The sequence below is a fragment of the Mus caroli genome, unplaced genomic scaffold (assembly GCF_978045245.1).
Source record: "Mus caroli unplaced genomic scaffold, Mus_caroli_1 scaffold_4, whole genome shotgun sequence".
NCBI lineage: Eukaryota > Metazoa > Chordata > Mammalia > Rodentia > Muridae > Mus > Mus caroli.
The window spans coordinates 122179574-122200302 of record NW_028227259.1 but is presented as its reverse complement, the minus strand read 5'-3'; the positions used below and the strand labels follow the sequence as shown (position 1 = coordinate 122200302).

The window sequence follows — 20729 nt, the reverse complement described above, 5'->3', positions numbered from 1 at the left end:
GTCACTACAAGGCCACTGCACACAGATGCTCTAACTGTACAGATTTTTCACCCATGGAAGGGACCGTTCTTAAACCTGCCAGGCTTTAGGATGCTCAGAACAGAAGGCGGAGAGGGGGCAGTGAGGTAGTTGTGTCTATGACACAGATGTGAAGGGCTGGGCTCAGTGGTTTAACTTAACACCCACCTACACAAACAGCCTGGCCTAGGTTTACACAGCAAGATCTTATCCTCAGGAGGGCCTGAGCAGCAGCCTGCCTCCAGGCAGCCTTGAGTGGAGCCATTGTGCCTTTTAAACCAAAGGCAAGCAAGTGATGTCACCCAGCGCTGGCAAGGCATTTGGTGATCTGGCTCTGTGCTACCTTCCACAAAGCAGCTCACCCAAGACAAGCATCAGTATCCTCCAATAAAGAGCCTCCGTGCGTACTCTTTCCTTCTATGCAAACTAAGCCAGATAAACAGATAGCACGGGCTACATCCGGATGATACCCACAGATGCTCTTAAACAAAGCCTTTCTCGGTCATCCAATCCCCACCCCTACCCCCACTTCTTGTCAGGACTAAGGCAAGCAAACAGCTGTCTTTATAGACAGGGACCTGTCCCTGGCCTGGCTCCATTTAATACATTAAGGAAGGTGGAAACACTTCCAAATGAGAGCAAAAGGGGCTGGTGCAATGATGAATCCACAATGGTGCTCCAAGATCAAAAACAAGGCCCTTGCTAACTAGGGAGACAGGGATGGGCTAGCTTTGGACATCTTGAGTGTGCTGGGTAAGCTCTAGGCTTGAATGAGGAAGACTCGTCCCCCTGTCTGGCCTCTCCAGAGGGCCAGCAAGCTGCAGGTGTGGAGAGGGCTCATTCTGAGTAACCTAGTGGTGTTCACAGCAGGACACCCTGAGCGGAGTGCAGCTAGCATACGGTCACCAGGGACAACAGAGACCACTGTCCTGCTTGTCCCTCCTTGGATGTGCAGTTCTCCTTTGGGAGACAAAAAGGCATTCTCAACTGACAGCCCGGACACTTCCAGCAGTTCCCAGAGCCCAGAAAGTCTGCACTCAGCAAGACACTTGTCAAATGTTAAAGGAAAGCTAAAGTTGGCTATTTTTTTTTTCTTCCACCTTGTTCAGGAGAGAAACCCTGCTTCCTCCTCTCTTGCTACTGAATGAAAGCGGGCAGGTCACTGGCATGGTTTCTCTCGGCAAGTTCGTTTATTAATTGTTGTACAAAAAAAAAAAAAAAAGAAAAGAAAAGAAAAAAAAGACCCTTGGCATTCATTAGAAGTTGCTATAACCAAATATTTAGTATTTTAACATTGTGAAAGTTCTACTTTTTATAACAGGGTTTTTGAAAATGGAGAAAACTTTTGGAAAAATTTTTAAAAAGAAACTTATGATTTATTAGAGTACAGGATCCAAAACACATTTTTAGAAAAATATAAAGTGCCCAAATACCAACTTACACGGGTGATATAGGCTCCCTCAGCCAAACGAAGCCTTCGTGAAGAAACACATTTAAAAACAGTCTAGGTACATTATTTACAGTCAGGTCAGGGAGGGAAGCCATCTTCCTCAGCTTTGACGTTTCTCTACAGGAAAAAGGAAATCGAAGCAGAAACCCAGCAATGGAGACTCCCAGCATACTCCGAGGCTGCTTAGTACTGGGGTGCAAGGGTGTGAGTCCTCGTGGGGCGGTTCTCACCTTTGAATGAGCAGGTGTAAAATCCCCCAACCTCGGGCAGAAGCTCTGAGTAGTTAAGTTTCCAAATGTAAGTCTGGACCCGCCTCTGACTGGTTCTGCCTGGTGAGGCACAGACTGGACAGGAACCTTTCCAGCTGCAAGAGCTTCAAGCTTCCCGCCCTTCTAGTGACTGCCTCATCTCATCATCCTGGGGCTGGTGAAGGGCAATGGAAGAGGGAGCGCTCATTTGGAGGGGTGTGGTGTGAGGATACACATGCGGCAGGCAGGCAGGCGGGTGGGCGAGGCTGGCAGGCGGCCCCCTAAAGCTCCGCTCACTACAGCAACACAGGACAGATGTGCCATTGGCCCCGTGGGTAGTTTTACTTATGGGACTGCTTGTCTGAGGACCAGGTAGCACCCACTAGGATCTGGTAAAGGCTTGCTCCTCACTCACAGACAGCATCAGGCAGAAGCCAGGGGTGACCTGAGGCCAGACCTCATCCAAGAGTCAGTGTCCTGGGGCCTTCAGACAGGCAGCTTGAAGCCCAGAGCATGTGCTCCGCTTCCCATAAGCCCAACACTCTCAAAATGGAGGGTCTGGATGTGACTCAGGAGTGACAGGGAACACGACGCCTGTCTCCCCCAGTTAGGCTTCGTCAGTTCATTTTCCTGATCAGAAGAACAGACCCGTTCTCTTGGTTTGGGGACCAGGAGGTACAAGTTTTAAGAGCCATTTAGCGGGCCCATGACCGACTTAAGATCTGCTCAGGATACTGGAGTAGATCCTAAAGTTAACCAAGGAGTAGTCATCTTAAAGGAGCAGCTCGGAAACGTGGAGAAGCTCTCTCGGAAAGGCCATTGCTGTGCATTTGCTCAGAGAACCAACGTAACAAGACAGGAGCTCACAACAGGCAGAAATGTGCACAGACCCAGTGAGAGAAGGGAGACACTGTTGTTCTCCCAATTTAAATTAAAAAAATAACAACAAAAAAGGGAATACTTGAAATCTGTGTTTCTGTATTAGCAAAAAACTGAACTGTGATCGCTGTGACTCCCACTTCCATGCCCTTCTCCAAGTACAATCTAACTCAAGGCAGAGGGCGGCAGGCCTGACTCAGCGACCTTGTTCCAGAGATGAGGAAACGTGGCCCCCGAATGACTGTCCAACGGGAGAGACTGACACAAGGTAGATGGAGACAGGGATGGGAAGGGGGTGAGAAGACAGAATGTCACACACTGTCACCACGGGACAAGCACACGAGCCATGCCACGGGACACGGTGCCTTTCAACTGATTCACTAGTGTAGCGGAGAGCAACGCTGTCTGTGGCTGGAGGAGTGCACACCATCTAAAGTGGGGAGGCAGCCAGGCTGCTGGTGAAGTGGCTGTCCTGTGCTGACTCCAGGGGCAGCACGCGTCCTTCAGGAATCCTGGTCCCCTAGAAGGTAGCAGCAGCAGCAGCAGCAGCAGCAGCAGCACAGATGTGACACCCCCTGAGTTTACTCGGCTGTGTCCTCCTTTGCACTGTAAATATTCTGCACTGTCTCGTACACAAACTCCAGGTCCTCGGGGTACCGGATCTCCAGCTCTGCATTTGGGATGTAGTGTGTGCCTGTGAACTCCGAGAAGTAGCGCCCCACATCTGGGTGCGAGATTTCCTGAGGCTCCACATTATATTCCAGGTTTTCTGTTGGCAAAGAGGCGGCAGATACTGCTGTTAGCATTTTGCTTTCTACAGTGGCTCTCTGCTGAAACCCTCCTGATGTCCCTTCCAGGGGTGCTTTTGAAACAGAGCAAAAGTTACCAGCAGGGATGGATGTTCTGGTATTACAGGTATTACTCAAGAGGAAAAGGCGGAGGTGGGAGGTAAGGGGAGGGAGCAACAGTGGCACAGGTCTCCTTCCTGTGGCTCTGCTCAGAAGACATCCCTTTCTATTCTCTGAGAGAGATGCTTGGCTCTGAGATTCTCAGTGGCACCTTTGGGGTACTCTTTGCACCCCTCATCTGGCTTAGCATCTCCCTTAGCTGGAGCCAGGGTACACGATCCTCCCCTGCACATCCCGCCGTTGCCCAGGTGTCAGAACCTCATGGTCCTGAGTCTCTAACCTGCCACCCTGTCCACAGAGAAGAGCCCCTGCCACACAGCAACCATTCTCCAACTGAGTCCCGCCCTTGGGGCCGCACCTCCTAGGTGAGCTGGTGGCTGTGGCTGCACTCACACCCTGCCTGGTCCCTAGGAGAGCCTGCCTATGCCCTTCATATCTTGACTTTGACAAAAGGAGGAACAGATCCTAGGCACCACATGGAAAAGAGCAAAGCCTCCTCCTGGCCCAACCTCAGAGGTCAGGGGACCACAAGGCCCCACGGCTGCCAAAGTCCTAGCAAGAGAAGAGCTGACCACACAGAAGCCCCAGGACTTGTTCCTAGGCTGGGGCACAGGCACAACTCTGCTCTAGAATTACGTTAAGTGGGTCCGGAGCACACAAGCAGCACACAGCACACAACACACAGCACACAGCCCAACCCAGACACTTCCAGAGGCCTAGAGCCAGGGCTGTCCCTGGTGCTTGTCTGTGAGGTAGAATGTGGCCAACCATCTGTTTGCTTTTAGCCACAAATCTGGAGGATCTGGGGAAACTGTTGGGGCAGCATCTTCAGACTGGGTTAGGAACACACGCCGTGAAGTCACACGGTCAGCACACCAAGACCCTAGTGTGGAGGCAGGAGGCTGATTGCAGAGCAGGAGGGAGGGCGCAGGGTCAGAGACAGTGTTCACCTGAGGAAATGCCAGGAGGCCTAGCACTTCTAGGCTGCAGGGCACTTTTGAACCTGGGGTTTACTCTGGTCAGGCCCCATGGCAGCCTCAGTGCACTATCATCTTGGTCCCACCCCATGGGAGGGACTGCTGAGGGCCTGGCTGGGTCAGACCCCGCAGTGTAGTGCTGGGGGTGGCGGGGTGGGCAGCAATGTCAGCGTCTCCATGCTCACACTTCTAAAGGTTGTAACACTAGGGCACCCTTGGCAACTGTTTCACAGAACTACTGCAGGCCAGCCACAGAGGACTCATGCCCCACAGAAAACACCAAGGAGAACAGAGAGCCGTGCACCTCAAGTGAAGGTCCTTGCTCTCATGAAGCATACCTGCCACTGCAGGCAGGACAAGTGACAGAAACCAATTCAATTTTACAGGAAATTCGATTCTCCTTTGAGGCTGACCTGTTTAGTGCAGTGGGGGTCGACAGGAGGCTAACCGTTAAAGTCTGAAGGCATTTCTGTGGTTAGCTCTAGAGCTGCTCTGGACTGCAGTGGGGGGAGTTCAGGGGCACTGCTGAGTGTCCACAGGGTACAGGTCCCAGCACTGGGAGTTTGTTTCCTTGTCCACTGCCCATCTGCTCAGGAGAGACACCCTGCTCTACAGGAGCTCCTGTGCTGCACAGCCCCACCCACGGGGGCACCCTCTCTAGGTGCTAAACAGTGGCCTGAGCAGGGAGTTCCAGCCTCTGCATGCCTCGGGGGGAGGGGGGACAACACGGCTGGGTAGCTATTGCAGGCTTTTGAACATGGCTTCTAGCAAGAGGCCACTCTGGAAAGCTGAGGCAAGACAGCGGGCAGAACTTGGGAGCTCTGGGCTGCCTGGGCCCCTCTCCAGCTGGGTTCAGTGCCCTGGCCTGCTGGCCCTTGGGCAGCTGTGGTGCTGAGGAACTGAGCCTGGGCTGTGCTTGCTGGGTGAGTGCTCTACCCCCAAGCTGCGGCCCAGCCTGATGTTATGTTTACTCTGAGATAAGGTGCCCAGGCTGGCTTCACACTAATGCTCCTCCTGCTTCCCAAGTGTGGGGGTCACAGCTGTTCACCCCTAAGCACAGAGCCTATACAAGCATCTCCCAGGAGGGAAGACAGCAAGCAGGACAGTGGCCATGCATCTGGAAGTAACGTGTCACCTGATATGCTTCTAAGCAGCACAACACTGCGGCTCTCGGGAGAAATGTGTTTCCTTAAACTCCATGGACAGGCATGCAAGAGACACCACAGGAGCCCTCTGTGGGCGCCTAGCCTGGCCCCGCCCTCTCTGGGGGACAGCGGCCGGCACATCCTGCACACCCTGGAGTCTAGTACTCATCTTGCCATCTATACCAAATGCACAGTAAGCATTTATTTCTACTCCACTGTTTGAACAGAGACCACAGACCTCTTGGTACTAAGTGTGGATGTCTCTAGTCAAAGGGTTGTGGGGTGGAGTCACCAGAAGCGTGAACGCTTGACATTTTATCCCTAAAAGACAATGCTAGGCCACTGAAATGACTCAGCGGGCAAAGGCACTTGTCCACAGCCTAAGACCTCAGTTTGCCCCCCAGGACCCATACAGTGGGGAGAGCCGACTCCCATAAGCCTCCTCATCTCTTCACGCATACCACAGTCCGTGCCCACCTCACCACGCAGAATCTAAACAAGAGAAGGCCAAATGGCCCCTAACATGACCAACTGTCACTTTATACCCCTCACTCCCACTTCGGGGGTCCTCACCGTGGCACCACAGTGGAAGAGCAGCATAGGAAACGTCAGGAGTTAAGGAAGGAGACCTGCCATCCAGCTACGGCTCCTGTGCTCAAAGCCTCACCAAGGGCCCTTTGCTAACAGATGAGATATCGCCTGCCTGGGGGGGGGGGGACCCCGCCCTCACACGAAAGGCACACCTCCATAGAGTGAAGGACAGGAGCCAACAGAGTGTGTGCAGAGCTCCCCCTGGTGGCAGCAGGGGGTCTGCCACACATGCTTTGGAGGGCTAAGGACTAGAAAGTCATTACTCTAGCAAGGTCTCCATTCTATGCCATGGGCTGTGAGCACCCAACTGTCCTCAGAGACCATGACACACTGGAGTAAGAAGCAGGCTTCTGGCAGGGAGCAGGGGTGGGGAGCAGCCCAGGGAGAAGCATCTCCTGCCACTGAGCAGATGCAGCAGGCACGCCTCAAGCACATTACTCCTGCGTCAGCCTGGACCAAGTGCTAGGGCAAACCGCAGTGTCATAGGTCTCTGGGGACTGACACTCACAGGACACAGTATGACTCCCTGCTAATGACAGAAGCTGCATTACCTAGGGTCAAACTCAACATCACCCAGTGTGGGCCACGATCCCCGCTCCTCTGGGTGGGGTGGCCTGTGGGGTAGTGATGGCCATGCAGTCAGGCCTCAGACTTCACTGCCAGGTCACAGAGAAAGCAGAGATAAAGAGACAGTGAGCCAAGCTAGAAGGTCAGACAGCCTGGGCAACCAACGCATGGATGCCTAGAAAAAAGAAAAAAAAAATTCAAGTCCTGGTGCGGCAGAGATTGAAGAGAGAAGCTGTGCTGTAATGCCAGGCTCTGCAGAGGGAGGGAGCCATAGCAGAGCTACATGGCTGAGCCTGTCACACCGCACAGGGCTGTCCTGTGACCACTGGGCAATGAGGAAGCTGATGGAACATGGGCTGTTAGCCATGTGGTTTAGTGCTGCTGCAGCTCTAGTTAGCTGCGAAGCAGGATTCTCTAACGCTCCTTCGATGGCTGGCAAAAAGTCCACATCTCTGTTCACTGACAAACATATCCGGACGAGGAGCTCGTCAGCAGCGTGCGGAGTGTGTCGGCAGGCGCAGGCAGGGTGGATGTGAGCATACACTGAGGATCATGGGGCAGAGAACCCAGGCTGGAAGCCCAGCACATAAATCAACAGTTCACAGGTCGCAGGGACAGGTTGGCCCAGGAAGGCGAGTGATGCCTGCGTGTGGCTACGGGAAGAGTCCCTTGCCACCCCTGCACCCCAGCAACAGCAGCCCCTGGGAGAGGCCACACTCTGGGCTGACAGGAAGGCCACTGGAAAGCAACACAATTACAGCCACTTCCCACTGTGCGGTACTGGGTCAGTGGGCCACACACTTCCTTTTTCTGTAGACTGCTGGTTCAGCTATTCAGAACATCTAAAGTTCAGTCCTCGGTTTATCAAGTGGATCAGGCAAATGATCTAAGACTAAATGAACTGTTTCTAGAAACTTCCATGCTCTATGTAAAGATGTCACACCTACTGTGTATACGTGGACAACTGATGTACCTGGTGCTGCCAGGCCCATAAGCTTTCTGAGGACGGAAAGTCTCCCTCACCAGTCACCCAACAAAGCCCTGGAGAGTTTGAACTGGACTCAGCTTCAAAAGCTGAGGACCGTGCTGTGGGAGCCTGCAGAACATCCAGGGAGCATGGCGGCACCGTCGCCTTACCCAGAGACCCATCGTGCTGTGACTGCAGGGTCTTCCTAGCCTCCACACGTCATGGTCACGTATGTGGGAACTATTCCTGCCTTCTGAAACCTTGCCACTTGAGCCCTCAGTATTTTCAGCTTTAGTGTGGGTAGAGCAAGCCTGACGGTTCAGGCCAGAGCTCGTGGCCAAGCTCCTGCTTCACATCCTTCTGGGCAGGGCAAAGTGGAAGTGGCCTCCATAAGCTCCAGCCAGCTCTGCATGAGAGAGGCTGAGCCTGCGTCCCAGGCCGACTTGGTACCCATGAGTACATCTGTCCATCGTTCACGTCCCCTCTAATTAATACAATCTTGTGCATCTTCCTGGTCAGAAAGCACACCAGGCTCACAAGGTAGTCTCCGCTCTGGCTCTTCAGCTCCACCTATCCCAGGCTTAGGACTCCTGGGGTCACCAACACACAGGGATGGTGAAAGGGACTGCAGTTCCCACTTGTGGCCACACGAGGGCGACTTTGGGCCAGTATTGGAAGCCAGGCTGGAAGACATGGCAGTCTGGCTGGTGTGGACCACAGCATGGTCAACCAGGGGCCAGTGCAGGTTCAGCGAGCGCCTTACCTTGGGCTGCATATCTGCAGGAGCCATCCTCCACCAGCACGTTGTAGAAGGGCTGATGGTGGCCGTGAGGCAGACTGTGCACATTCATGTTTCGGATCCACTCATGCCCCATCATGCACGTAGGGTCCCAGCCGTAGATCACACAGTTGTAGCCGTACCTGTGGAGCAGGGGAAGATGGCCAGTGAGTTCCCAGGGAGCCTGGCTAGGGCTCTCACACCTTCTGTCCATTCCATGCTTTTACCCTGTGTCGAGTCCCTCAGACACCCTGTCCCTCTTACAAACCCTGTCAACAAAGCATGTCACTGGAAAAGAATAACCTGTTGTTATTGCTGTTTGATTTTTGTAGACGGTTCTTGCTGTGCGGCTCTGGCTGTCCTGGAACTATGTAGATCAGGCTGGCTTCAAACTCATGGAGCTCAGCCTGCCTGACCCTTGAATACAGGGATTAAAGATGTACACTGCCATACCTAGCTTAAGAAACTTTTGAGCAGTCATGCAGCAGTGGCGCACGCCTTTAATCCCAGCACTCAGGAGGCAAAGGCAGGCGGATTTCTGGGTTCGAGGCCAGCCTGGTCTACAGGACAGCCAGGGCTACACAGAGAAACCCTGTCTCGAACCCCTCCCCCGGCAAAAAGAAACTTTTGACCATAGTGAGAGACGCACAGAAGTGTCAGTCGGTGTCAAAGGCAACAGGATGGGGACTAGACTGCAGATATCATGGATTGTCACTGAAGACTAAAACAGACTTCCAGAGGCACAGCAGCTAACTATCATGTAACTTGAGATCCAAGAAGGATGGAAGCAGATGACAGTAAGGCCAAGTGAACAGAGGACCGTAAATAAACTACCATGCAAAAAACCCTCCATGACCCACCCAGCTTTGGAGGAAGCCAGGCAACTGCTTACTGCTGTGGTCAGATGCAGGTACATGAGTGAGTAGTGGTGCCCTCCCTTTCCTTCACAAAGACCCAGAGTGGCTAGGGTGAATGTATGCAGCACTAGCGCCTTTAGTCCAGACCCGAGGAGGAAGAGGAAGAGGAGGAAGAGGAGGGTGTGGTGCTCCAGGGCACCAGGAGCTTCAGCTGCCTCGTGTCCCCTCCTACCCACTTATCTACCTCTGCAACTTTCCATTCACTAAATGAACAGGAACCATAGCCCCTATCAGGGACATCACTGACAGCTCATCCTCACAGATAACAGAGGGGGTGGGGAAGGAAGGAAGCCTGTGTGGCACGAGACAGAGCTGTCTTTGCCAGTGAGGGAGTCCTGCAGACCAAGTGTCACCTGCTGCACTGCATTGCAGGGCATGCTGTGGGGACAGTCACTCACAGCTCATAGGCTACTTGTAGGACATGAACCCACACTACCACTCTCGAGTTAAACTGCAATGACAAACAGATGTGTACCCAACTGCAACCCTGATCAATCGGGGCTGGCAGGGGAAGAAGGGAGAAGCAGGAGAGGGCCTGGGGCTGTAGCCCGGCAACCTATACAAAGTCTTAGTGCAGTCAGAGTCCATGCAAGACATGATACTTCAGCCAGAAGCAGGGTGCTCTGTGAAATGACCTAAGTTCCCCGGGGGGGGGGGGGGGGAAGGATGGCCACAGAGGCCGTGGGCAGGCACTCACTCACTCACCTCTTGTGCTTCATCACAAGCCCGATGGAGTAGCAGACATCCCTGTGCTTCTCCTCGGAGCGCAGCTTCACCTCCACGCCCACCTCCTCCTTCTTACGCTCAATGTGCTCTAAGGTATGCTGCACGAGATAGCCCACCGCCCCGTGCTGCCCGGGGTCCAGGGTCTGGATGTGCTGGAGGATGTCAAGCACCTTCAAGACAAGGCAGAAAGACTAGGAGATAATATTTTCGCCAGGCCTTTTCTTTTCCGAAGCGTGGGATCGACACCTACCCACGTAGCCTGACAAAGACTGGCATGCCACTTGTGGACCAGGATTCTTGTGGGCCAAAAATTTTTGGTTAGCACAAGAGCTGAGGAAGGCCAACTTCTTTTTTCTTTTTTCTTTTAAAGTACAGAAACCATTCCATCCTGTCATTCTTGCTTTAAGAGGAAAAAATTCCGAGACCCCCTTAGCCAAGGCAAAAGACGCTTGGCAGAACTGTCCTGGGGCTGGATGGGTCTCTCCTAAGCTGATGTCACTGGAGGGAAGGGCCAGGCTCAGCAAGCTTCCAGAAGGCAGCCACCTGTGCAGAGCTGAGGCTGGCAACAGGGCTGACCCCGACACTGTCTGTCTGCTGCGCTCAGCAGCCCCACTCGAGAGTCAGGCAACATGCAAAGTGTGTGTATACACACTGACACTGGAACCCATGCACTGCAGTGCTGGAGCACACACTGGTCTCTGACAAGCCTGTCCTTCCAGTCTACTGAGCCCAAGCTGCTTAATGAGACAGACATCTCAGCGCTAGGCGCAGCCCCGCCCACCTTCCAGCTGCTTCCCTCTCCAGCTGCTTCCTGCCACACTGACAGCCATATCCACAAAGCCTCGGCAACTTTTCTGAAGCCAACCTCGCCTTCCAAGCAATACAAAGGGCTCCTGGTATTTCCTGGGGACCAACTGGAGGTTTCTGTAGGGCACCACATGGCACAGCCACCACTGATTTGGCTCACTAAGTTGAAATGCTGGCCTGAGGTCAGAGGGTTAACAAAGATGTGGCCCTGGGTATGACCTCAGTCCAAGGTTTCAACCACCATTGTGGCAGGAGAATCCGATAGAAGCATCTTAATTACTGTGATGCAACTTAATATAAGCAACAGGCGGAGTGCCAGGACTTCAAATATTCCAAAGCTAGCCTCAACAAGAATCTACTAGGAGCCAGCCCCCAACCTCATACCACCTCCAGGAGGGGGCTCTAAGGTGGGGATGCTCCCCGAATTTGTCCTTTGTAGCTGAGAGCATCCCATCTGACAATGGGCCTCTGTGGATTCTGCCGGAACAATGGCCGTCTTTGTGTGTGTCTGCCAGTGAGGCAGCTCTGCTACTGTGCACACAAGCCCCTTCTTGCCCAGAGGCCACCCAACAGACCTGCAACACAGCCAGACATGGACTTCTCAGGGCACAGAGGTAACCCACATTCAGACGCTAAGACAGAAGATACTGGTTCCTTGCAGATGTGTGAAGTTGAGGGGAGGGGACATGGAGAAGGAAATGTGACTTGGACCTGGTGTGGTCACAAAAATAGTAATGACAGTGGGCATGGTGACCAAGACCAATGCTGCGGGCCCTGGCTGGATGTAATGACGTGTATCTTTAATCCCAACACTGGGAAGTAGATTGAGAGCCAGTGTGGGCTATACACTATAACCCTGCCTCAGAGACAAAAACAAACCATGTCCCATCCAAATAAAAACCAAAACAAAAGTCCCCACACTCAGGGAGAGAGCTGGAGGGATGTCCTCTTGCCCAGGGATGTTCCTGTACACTGCTACTCCTCGGGTCACAAAGCAGCACAGATGGCTGTGGCCAGGCCCTACAGATGGCAGCTCCAAGCTCACCAGTCGCTAACCTGTGTGCATGAGTCATGCTTGACCACGAAGCCTCACTCTGCACTCTTGGCTCCCCTGGCTTACTTGTCTGTTGGATTTCCTGCTGGGGCTGCAGTTGGGCATGGCAGGAGCCCTTGACGAAGGTCAAAGGTCGCAGAATGCTGCTTGCCATGGGTGGTCCCAGGTCAGTTCTACACACCCTGCCTTGGCACTCTCTCCTAGCCCAAGCAGCCTATGCCCTAAACACCCACTTCTAGAGCCTATGTTGGCTGGCCCCATGTTGGGAAATCTGTAAGTGCTGGAAGTCTCCTCCTCTTGCGTCCAAGGGAAGCACAGTCACCTAACCATTCCCCATAGGAATTTCTCTGGGCAGCTGCCTCAAGCCAGGACCAGTGCTGTACAGAGTGACTAGTGAGGAGCACAGTGTATCCCAGGTCCTAGAATGTGGTCCAGGGTAGAGAGGGAGGTTGGAGCAGCAATGGAGCGGGTCAGCAGAGGGGAGTGCCACACGAACATGGTAGACACACCAGTGCAGCAGAGCACCAGGGGAGAGAAGCAGGACACAACAGGTCAGGCAGGTGGGCAGGAGCACAGAGACCTGGGAGAAAAGCATCCAAAGGCAGCAAGGAGCCACTCAGGACCAGTCTTTTCTGCTGACATCCTGACTGCTGTGGACATGACAGGAAGGCCAGTGGGCCAGGCCCTCCCTTACCCTGCTCAGGTGTGACTGAAGGAGGCACTGAAGTAAGCTCCTGGGACTGTACACTGGGTAGAGAAAGTCTAAAGAGCACCCATGTGTAAAGCCAGGCAGGAAGACCCAAGGCAAGAGGTCGGAAGGAGCCTGGGAAGTGGCGGGAAGCGGCCAGGAAGCAGGGCAAAGGGCAAGGCCACCTAGGGCAAGGCCACCTGCCAGCCTTACAATAGCAACAGAAGGGCTGCTGGCCAGAACAGGGCCTGGGGGAGGGCTGGGAGTAAGAGCGCATGCTTTGGGGAGTGTCCGGAGCAAAGGCAGGAGGTGGGCAGTCAGTACACAGTGGACACCGTGTGAGCCAGCAGGCAGGGATGAGATAGGACGGCAGCCGCAGGCAAGCACAATGGGGCCGATAAGTCTTTCATTACAGAGAGGGGAGGGGGTGCTTCCCACACTGCAGAGAAAGCCTAAGGGTCACAGTCCATCCGCTCCAGCAGCACTAAGTACAGCTGCTTTCTCCTTAGTCATAGTGACCCTCAGGGTGATACCTGGGTGGGCTCAGAGCAGAGGTAACTTCTTGCCTTTCAGCACGTGGAAACTGGCAATCACAATGCAGTGCCACAGGGCACTGAAAGGACACAGGGAGGCTTTCAGCAAACATGGCCACCACAGCCAGTCACAGTGACCAAGAGGACTGGCTTTCCACGTCTCCCCAACTTCAAGGAACAGAAAGTGAGGCACCTGCAGGCTTCCTGCTCAGAAACAGATGCTTTTTAGCCAGCCAGGCGCATGCGCCCACCACAGGCTGTCATCCCATGCACACCCTCCCCGAGGGGGTCTCCTGTAGGCCATCTGGGTGCCACTCCTGCCCCTCTGCTCTCAGGGATGGCCCACCCTTTGACCTCCCCCAGAAGCCCTCCTCTGGAGAAGCCACATGGAGTGATGATGTGCACCCCTAAGCAGCTCTCTCATGATCTTGGGGTGTTAATTCCCTAGGTGGGCACTGAGAACTTAAGGGGGGGGTCCTAGCTCAGAACAGAAGACCTGTATCTACCCGGCAGGCAGCACACACCAGAAGAAAACTTGTACTGGTTTGAGTGACACTGGGAAGGTGACAGGATGCTGCGAGGGGACACCCAGGAGACCCTGCAGCAGGATGGTGGACTTCAGTTGTTGATCCTGACTGGGACAGCCCAGCAAACGGACCTTTGCTCTCTCCTTCCCAAATGATCCTGAAATCCCTCAACAAACACAACTGCCTGAACAAATTCAAAAGACTAACTGACCCCTGGGCTGCTGAACGGGTGGCAGTTCCCAGGGTGCACACTTCTAGCTTGTGTCTGTTTGGCCAAGGATACAGGACTGCCACGTTGTGCGGCACTACACATCCTTAAGGCCACAAACTTACGATAGAGTCACTTAGCAGAGCGTTTACTTTCTCTTTAAAACTACAGTTTAAAAGATTTGATTTTTAAATATGTGGATGTGGGGCGGGGGCATAGGACCCCCTGGAGTTAGAGTTACAGGTAGCTGAGAACTCTCATGTGCAAGCTGGGAACTGAATCCCAAGTCTTCTGTAAGTGAGAAACAGTCAGGCCATCTCCGCAGCCCCCAGAGCATTTACTTTTTTTTTTTTTTTTTTTTTGGTTTTTCAAGACAGGGTTTCTCTGTGTAGCCCTGGCTGTCCTGGAACTCATTCTGTAGATCAGGCTGGCCTCGAACTTAGAAATCCGCCTGCCTCTGCCTCCCAAGTGCTGGGATTAAAGGTGTGCGCCACCACTGCCCAGAGAGCATTTACTTTCGATAGAAAGACTGCACATTTCAAAACTCTGGGAAATGTCCCAGCCAAGGCTCGGAATCAAATGCCCTCTGCAGGCTGTTCTAAGCAAACAAAATGACCAATGGGCTCTTTCAAGACCAAGGGCAGGAGGAGAGTGGGTCACAACTCCTGTACACTCACACGAAACTGCACTCAGTGTGCCCAAAAGCCAGTTCTGCATTCCACAGGTGGCGTCCCCTTAGCACTTATTGCCAGTCATGGGCATTATGGCATTAGCAAATCCAGAATCCTCAACTGGGACAGAAAGAAGCCTCAGCTGGCCTTAGCCGGATCTTCCCAACCATGTCCAACAGCTGCAGCAAAGGCAGGCAGCACTGAGCACCTGTCTTGCCTCTCCTTGCCCAGTCAGGTAATGCTCAGAAGGCACAGTGGGGTGGCATGGGTGAGCAGCAGCAAAGGCCTTGTGTCTTGAGCCCAGAGATGAGGCTCAGAACCAACAGGCATTCCTGGTGGCAGACAGAGCCAGTGCTTCTTAGAAGACAGAAAGCCATTTAATTAGTGGGTCAGGGCTGGGAGACTGAGCAAATCTGAACTTACTCCCTTGCTAACAGGAGGACGACCTTGTAACAGCCTTGGTCTGAGCTACGGCTTTCCTCTCTAAGGCAAAGGCCCAGCATCAAAGTAAGATAATTACCTTCTCTGGCCAGATGCCCAAGTGGAAGTAGAGTCTGGCTTGGAGGAGCAGGAGCTGCACCTGGTCCGGGTACATCGCCAGGTACAGGTCCAAGGAGTCTCTGAGGAGCTGGTAGGACTGGTCAATGCCTTCCCTGGGGACAACACAGAACCTCGCCTTAGGCTGTGGCTTTCCCAGTGGAAGTCTACAAGCAACTGATGCAGACCCCAAGGTTTCCGATTCCCAGACCCTCCTGTGCAACCCTGCAACACTCCCAGGATGAGACTGATGGCTGCGGGTCCAAGCTCACAGAGACTGCACCAGCAAGAGCAAACCTGGGTAAATGTGTCAACTGGGGCTCAGCACCTGTGACCGGTGTCTGTGTTCTGGTGTTGGGAGTGGACAAGCTGCTTGCGTACGCGCACGCGCACACAGACAGACAGAAGGTCATCATCATGTCTGTCCCTCACCCCTACCCCCGCAGTCTGCTCAATTCTGCCAAGTGACAACTGTTCTAAATGGTCTGTTCAAAACGAATCCTGTTGTTAGGCCTCAGGAAGCTGACTGTTACACATTTCCTACAGTGATTTCCAGGACCTACTTCCTCCAACTATGGAGCAGTTAACCTCAGCCTCTGTTCTCTTACAGGACGGGGTACAGTCAGAGGTCAGAGCACCTGGACAGGAGTGACATCTCTGTCACTCTAAGACTGTAGGGTTTGAGCAGAGTTGAGTCTACTGCTCGGCACGCACGAATACACAGCCGGTATCACAGAAGCAGTCACCACAGGCTGGCTCATTCACCAAGCTTCCTGAGGAGCGCAGACCCCTAGAAGGCCCACGCTGTGTGGGAGGCAGCAATGGGAGCCAGGGTCCTCACCTCTTGCCCAGGCTCAGCAAGTTGCCCACCATCCGCTGTAGCACCTTCTTCACATTAACCACGCCGTAGAGTGCTGCTGTCACGTGCTGGCCGATCAGGTACTCACACTCTTTCACTGTCAGCTGCTTGCCCTTCCCAAAAGCATCTATGTAGATGTAGTCAAAGATGTCCAGGGTTGCCCTGCCCAAGAAGAGCCTTAAGTCAGGATTAAAACCCCTAGAGGAGGCACTCCAGGCGGAGGCCAGAGCACCGCTGGACTGTTCTCACCAATACCATCATGGCCTCAGTGAGATTCCATCCTGTCAACACAGCCTTGGCTGCGGTGACCACAGTGCCCTGGTACTAAGAAGCAGAAAGGCAAGAGATGGCTCAGCTTGATGCTCACTGTCAAGCCTGATAATAGGAGCTTGATCCCGGGGACCCATATGCAAGGAGATCCCAGCAAGCTGTCCTTGACCTTACACACACACTGTGACACACACACACATCCTAATCAACTAACAGGGGCAGCAGTGAAGCACACCACGTGACAGCTGCTCCGAGCCCTACAGCCCTGAGCCAGGAGTTCACAGCACACCACACGGGGAGTGACCAAGGTGGCTGCTAACAACAGAGTGTCAAGCAGCCACCTGTCTGGGGGTCTTGGACCTCCGAGGACCTATGAAAACATATGGAGCACCAGCTCCTCTGTGCACACATAATACCAGGCCACCATCCTAGAGAGCAGTGATCCTGGATCTGCTTATTCTCACAGCATGGCCAAGTGGTCTCGAGGGCTCATGAAGGGGTGGGTGGCTCTGTGTGGGGACAGCTTCTTTTGAGCAATCTTGATCCCGTGCCCACTGCAATCACACAACATTTTGTCTTTGGCTGCTATCTCAGCCGGATTTCTTTCCTGAGTTGCGTTCATAGCGCACTTTTGGCAAAGCCCTAAGACTTACATAAATGTTCTAAAAGAGCATGGGACTTGACAGCGCTTGCTGTGAGGCCAGAACTTCCTACAAGAAATCATCAAATACAAAACACACAGACAGAATGCGCATGTGGCCAAGTACCGGGGTGTTTTTAAAACAGGCCTGGGGGCTGGTGAGATGGCTCAGTGGGTAAGCGCACCCGACTGCTCTTCCAAAGGTCCAGAGTTCAAATCCCAGCAACCACATGGTGGCTCACAACCATCTGCAATGAGATCTGACGCCCTCTTCTGGAGTGTTTAAAGACAGCTACAGTGTACTTATATATAATAAATAAATAAATCTTTAAAAAAAAATAAATAAAACAGGCCTGGACTAGCTGTGTCCCAAGAACATAGAGATGAACTTGTAAGACCAATTCTGGGGATGGGTGAACCTTAGTGGTAAGGCAGAGTTCGGTCTGCAGCACACATAAAAAAACTCAAGTCCTTAGCCGGGTGTGGTGGCGCATGCTTTTAATCCCAGCACTCAGGAGGCAGAGGCAGGTGGATTTCTCAGTTCGAGGCCAGCCTGGTCTACAAAGTGAGTTCCAGGACAGCCAGGGCTACACAGAGAAACCCTGTCTTGAAAAATCAAAACAAAAAACAAAACAAAACCCCCCAAAAACAAAACAACAACAAAATCAAGTCCCACAAACAAAACCCAAACAGCTGCTCCTACACAGAAAGCAAGTGAAAAAGCGCGGACAGATAATAATACATTTTTTGAAAAAGAAACCTACTGCCTTCATGTAAATACAACTCAGCAGACCTAGCTGGCTTCGAGGCACTGACTTTGGTCACAGTGCAGAGGCGGGCAGGCAGCTGTGACTGGGAGCCTGTTTGAGCTACACTGCAAGTGCCAGGCCAGCCAGGGCTATAGAGTGAGGCCTGTCCAATTCCCAAAAATCCAACACCCCACACAAAAAGCACACTTCACAAAATTAGAAGTTAGCTTTGATGACACCAATAAAGGGTGTCACCCACACAGCAAGCTTAATGGTGACATGGAAAAGCAGTCCACGCAGACATGATCCCTGGGCTACCATGCTGTCTCAGAGATAAAGGTGCTGGCTGCCAAGCTCAAGGCCCCGAATTGGATCCCTGGAACCCAAATAGAAGGAAAAAACTGACTCACTCCCCCACAAGGTGTCCTCTGACTTCTGTAAACACACACACACACAGTTAAAAAAGAAAAACTATTCTAGGCAAGATTATCTGCTGTCTGTTTCTGCTTTGAAGCCAACATACTAAGCTAGAAAAGACAAGACAGCACTGTCCAGATTCTGTGAGCTACAAACCATCCACACTGAAGACCCATCCTGCCTGGTGCTGATGGCTAGGCCTATATACAAGTACCAGCCACGGGTAGAGACAAAAGGCTTGGTAGCTCAGGATAACCTTAACAGGCCGTGTGTATAGGAGAACAATTTCCTGCTGGACTCCCAGGGCCACGGTCAGAGACAGGATCCTTACACTAGTGCCAGAACCAGCCAGAGAGGTTTCTAGCTCCAGTTGATATCCAAGTAGAATTTTTGTTTTGTTTAATACAGGGGTTAGACTGTAGCCCAGGCTGGCCACAAACTCTTGCCTCAGCCTCCCAATGCCTTCCACAAAGGACTCTAAGGAACTGATAAACTGGCTCTCACTCTGTATGGAGGAGCAAAAGCTAAGAACAGTGAAAGCAGGTTGCTGATCTGGATGGGGTGTCTTGTGTGGCCAGGGAAAAGGGCGCAGGGCACAGCATGGACAGGGAGGGTGGAGTCCAGCTGCTGCTAAGGCCTGTGTGGGTGCATGCCAGCATGGTCCCTGGTGTTCCAGTCTTGTCTAAGTCTCTGGGTTTGTTTTTGCCACCTGCCTAGATGCTGGAGTAAAGTGTTCCTCCTGTCTTCAGGCTATTACGCTGTTTGAGCCTGGGTGGTGGCTCAGTCCTATTTTAATGCTAGTACTCAGGACATGGGGCTGAAGCAGGAGGATTCCAAGTTCCAGGACAGCCAGGGTAGCATAGACCTTACACTAGAAATGAAATGAGCCAGAAATGCTCAGATCACACAGGACCCTGAGTGGATGTCACATGGATATCTTACAGACACACAACGGGGTCGGGCTGAAAATCATTTTTCTTATTAAAAAAAAGCGGGGGGGGGGGATATCTTTATTCCAAAAATTAACCTACCTGCGCACTGTGAGGAAAATAATGACAGTCTATAACAAGTCAGAGAAGTAGCAGAGGGATGGGGCTTCACCCCTGTGGAACAGCTTTCTTCCTCACTGGAAGGGCACATGTAGCCCCGCTCACTTCTTTTCCACACAGCAGAACAGAGACTACAGAGTCTAAGCGGGGAACAGTGTGTGTTGTGTCACACACATGCATACTGGAGGTTGGCCTTGAACTCTTCACACCAAAGATTTGAGTCCTGTCTGGCACTGAAGCTCAGGGACTGCACATCCCACCCTCCAGGACAGGATGCAGGGGATGAGTTTCCTCCCTAGGGAAGACACCTCAAAGGGGAAGCTGGAGAACAAGAGGACCCGGCCTGAAACAGGCTGATCCCAGAACAAGCACTACCACCCTGCTCCTCCTCTCTCACAAGCCAGGGCACAAGTGTGGGAGGAGGAAGACGCTTTATGGCTGAGTGGAAAAGAACCCTCTGATAGGATTGAGCTTCAAGCTATGGGACCTTGAGAGACACAAGACCTTGGCTTCTGAGATAGTTGTGACTCATATGCTTTCGTGAGACATACAGAAAGATCCAGAGTAGTGCTTGTCACCTGTCCCACAGGGCCCAGTGTAACTACAGCACACCATCACTGCCAGAATCCAACTGCACTCTCGGAAGCAGACACCTGCTCCAGCACACCCAATTTAATGCTAGGCCCTGGTTCCTCAGCTCCCATTCAACATAGCAGAGTCAGCTTACCCTTCTGCACCTTGGCACCACCGCAGCAGGAAGTGGCTTGGGAAGTTGACAGGCTCCAGGGGAACCCCCAGCTGCCGGGCGATGGTCAGGTAGAGCAGAGACATGCTGATGGGGATTCCTGTTCTGCGGGTCAACACCTGAGGGACGAAAAGTGTCAGGTTCAGGAGGCCCAGGGGCTGGCAGCCCATGCTGGCTTCCAGAGCTGCGTTTAGATCAGGGACCAAATCAGCCAGTGGCTGTTTTCTCAGAGCCAGCAGCAGACTGTCTTCCCCCTACCCCTGAGACAGAGTCTCCTTACAAACCCAGGCTGGCCTCAAACTCTCTACTCTGCTCCCTAAGCCTCCCAAGTGCTGGGCTTGTAGGTGTGTGCCCCCCAACACCCCCTGACACCTCCAATATCTTGGTTTTGACTTTTGTTTGTCTTTGCAGGGCTAGACATGGAAGCTGGAGCCTCATGTACACTGGGGAAGCATTCCACCACTTAGCAGTCACACACACATGAATTTTCAAGTTTTTAAAATATTTAAAAACAATACTATCCTGTGACATGAAAATCACAGAAAGCCAGGCGTGGTGGCGCACACCTTTAATCCCAGCACTCGGGAGGCAGAGGCAGGCAGATTTCTGAGTTTGAGGCCAGCCTGGTCTACAAAGTGAGTTCCAGGACAGCCAGGGCTATACAGAGAAACCCTGTCTCGAAAAAACAAAAAACAAACAACAACAAAAAAGAAAATCACAGAAGCCAGGACTTCTGTGGTCCATGCTTATAATCCCAGCACTTGGGAGTCTGAGGCAGGAGGAGAGAGTCCAAGACCAGCTTGG

The 20729-nt window shown here is 52.8% G+C and overlaps 1 protein-coding gene across 2 annotated transcripts in view; it reads right to left on the bottom strand.

Moving 5' to 3' along the window:
- Positions 1–1372: 1372 nt before the first annotated feature.
- The window catches only part of Fbxo21 (F-box protein 21), a 32921-nt gene continuing 13564 nt past the window's right edge, over positions 1373–20729 (bottom strand). The window contains exons 7-12 of one of the 2 annotated variants that reach the window (XM_021162088.2): positions 19908–20044; positions 16038–16217; positions 15180–15312; positions 10151–10362; positions 8514–8671; positions 1373–3364 (exon numbers count right to left, since the gene is read on the bottom strand). In XM_021162088.2, the coding sequence (XP_021017747.1) occupies positions 3177–3364; positions 8514–8671; positions 10151–10362; positions 15180–15312; positions 16038–16217; positions 19908–20044 (1008 nt within the window). In that variant the 3' untranslated portion in view covers positions 1373–3176. The remainder of the gene's footprint in view (positions 3365–8513; positions 8672–10150; positions 10363–15179; positions 15313–16037; positions 16218–19907; positions 20045–20729) is intronic. The other variant, XM_021162089.2, reaches the window with a different exon arrangement.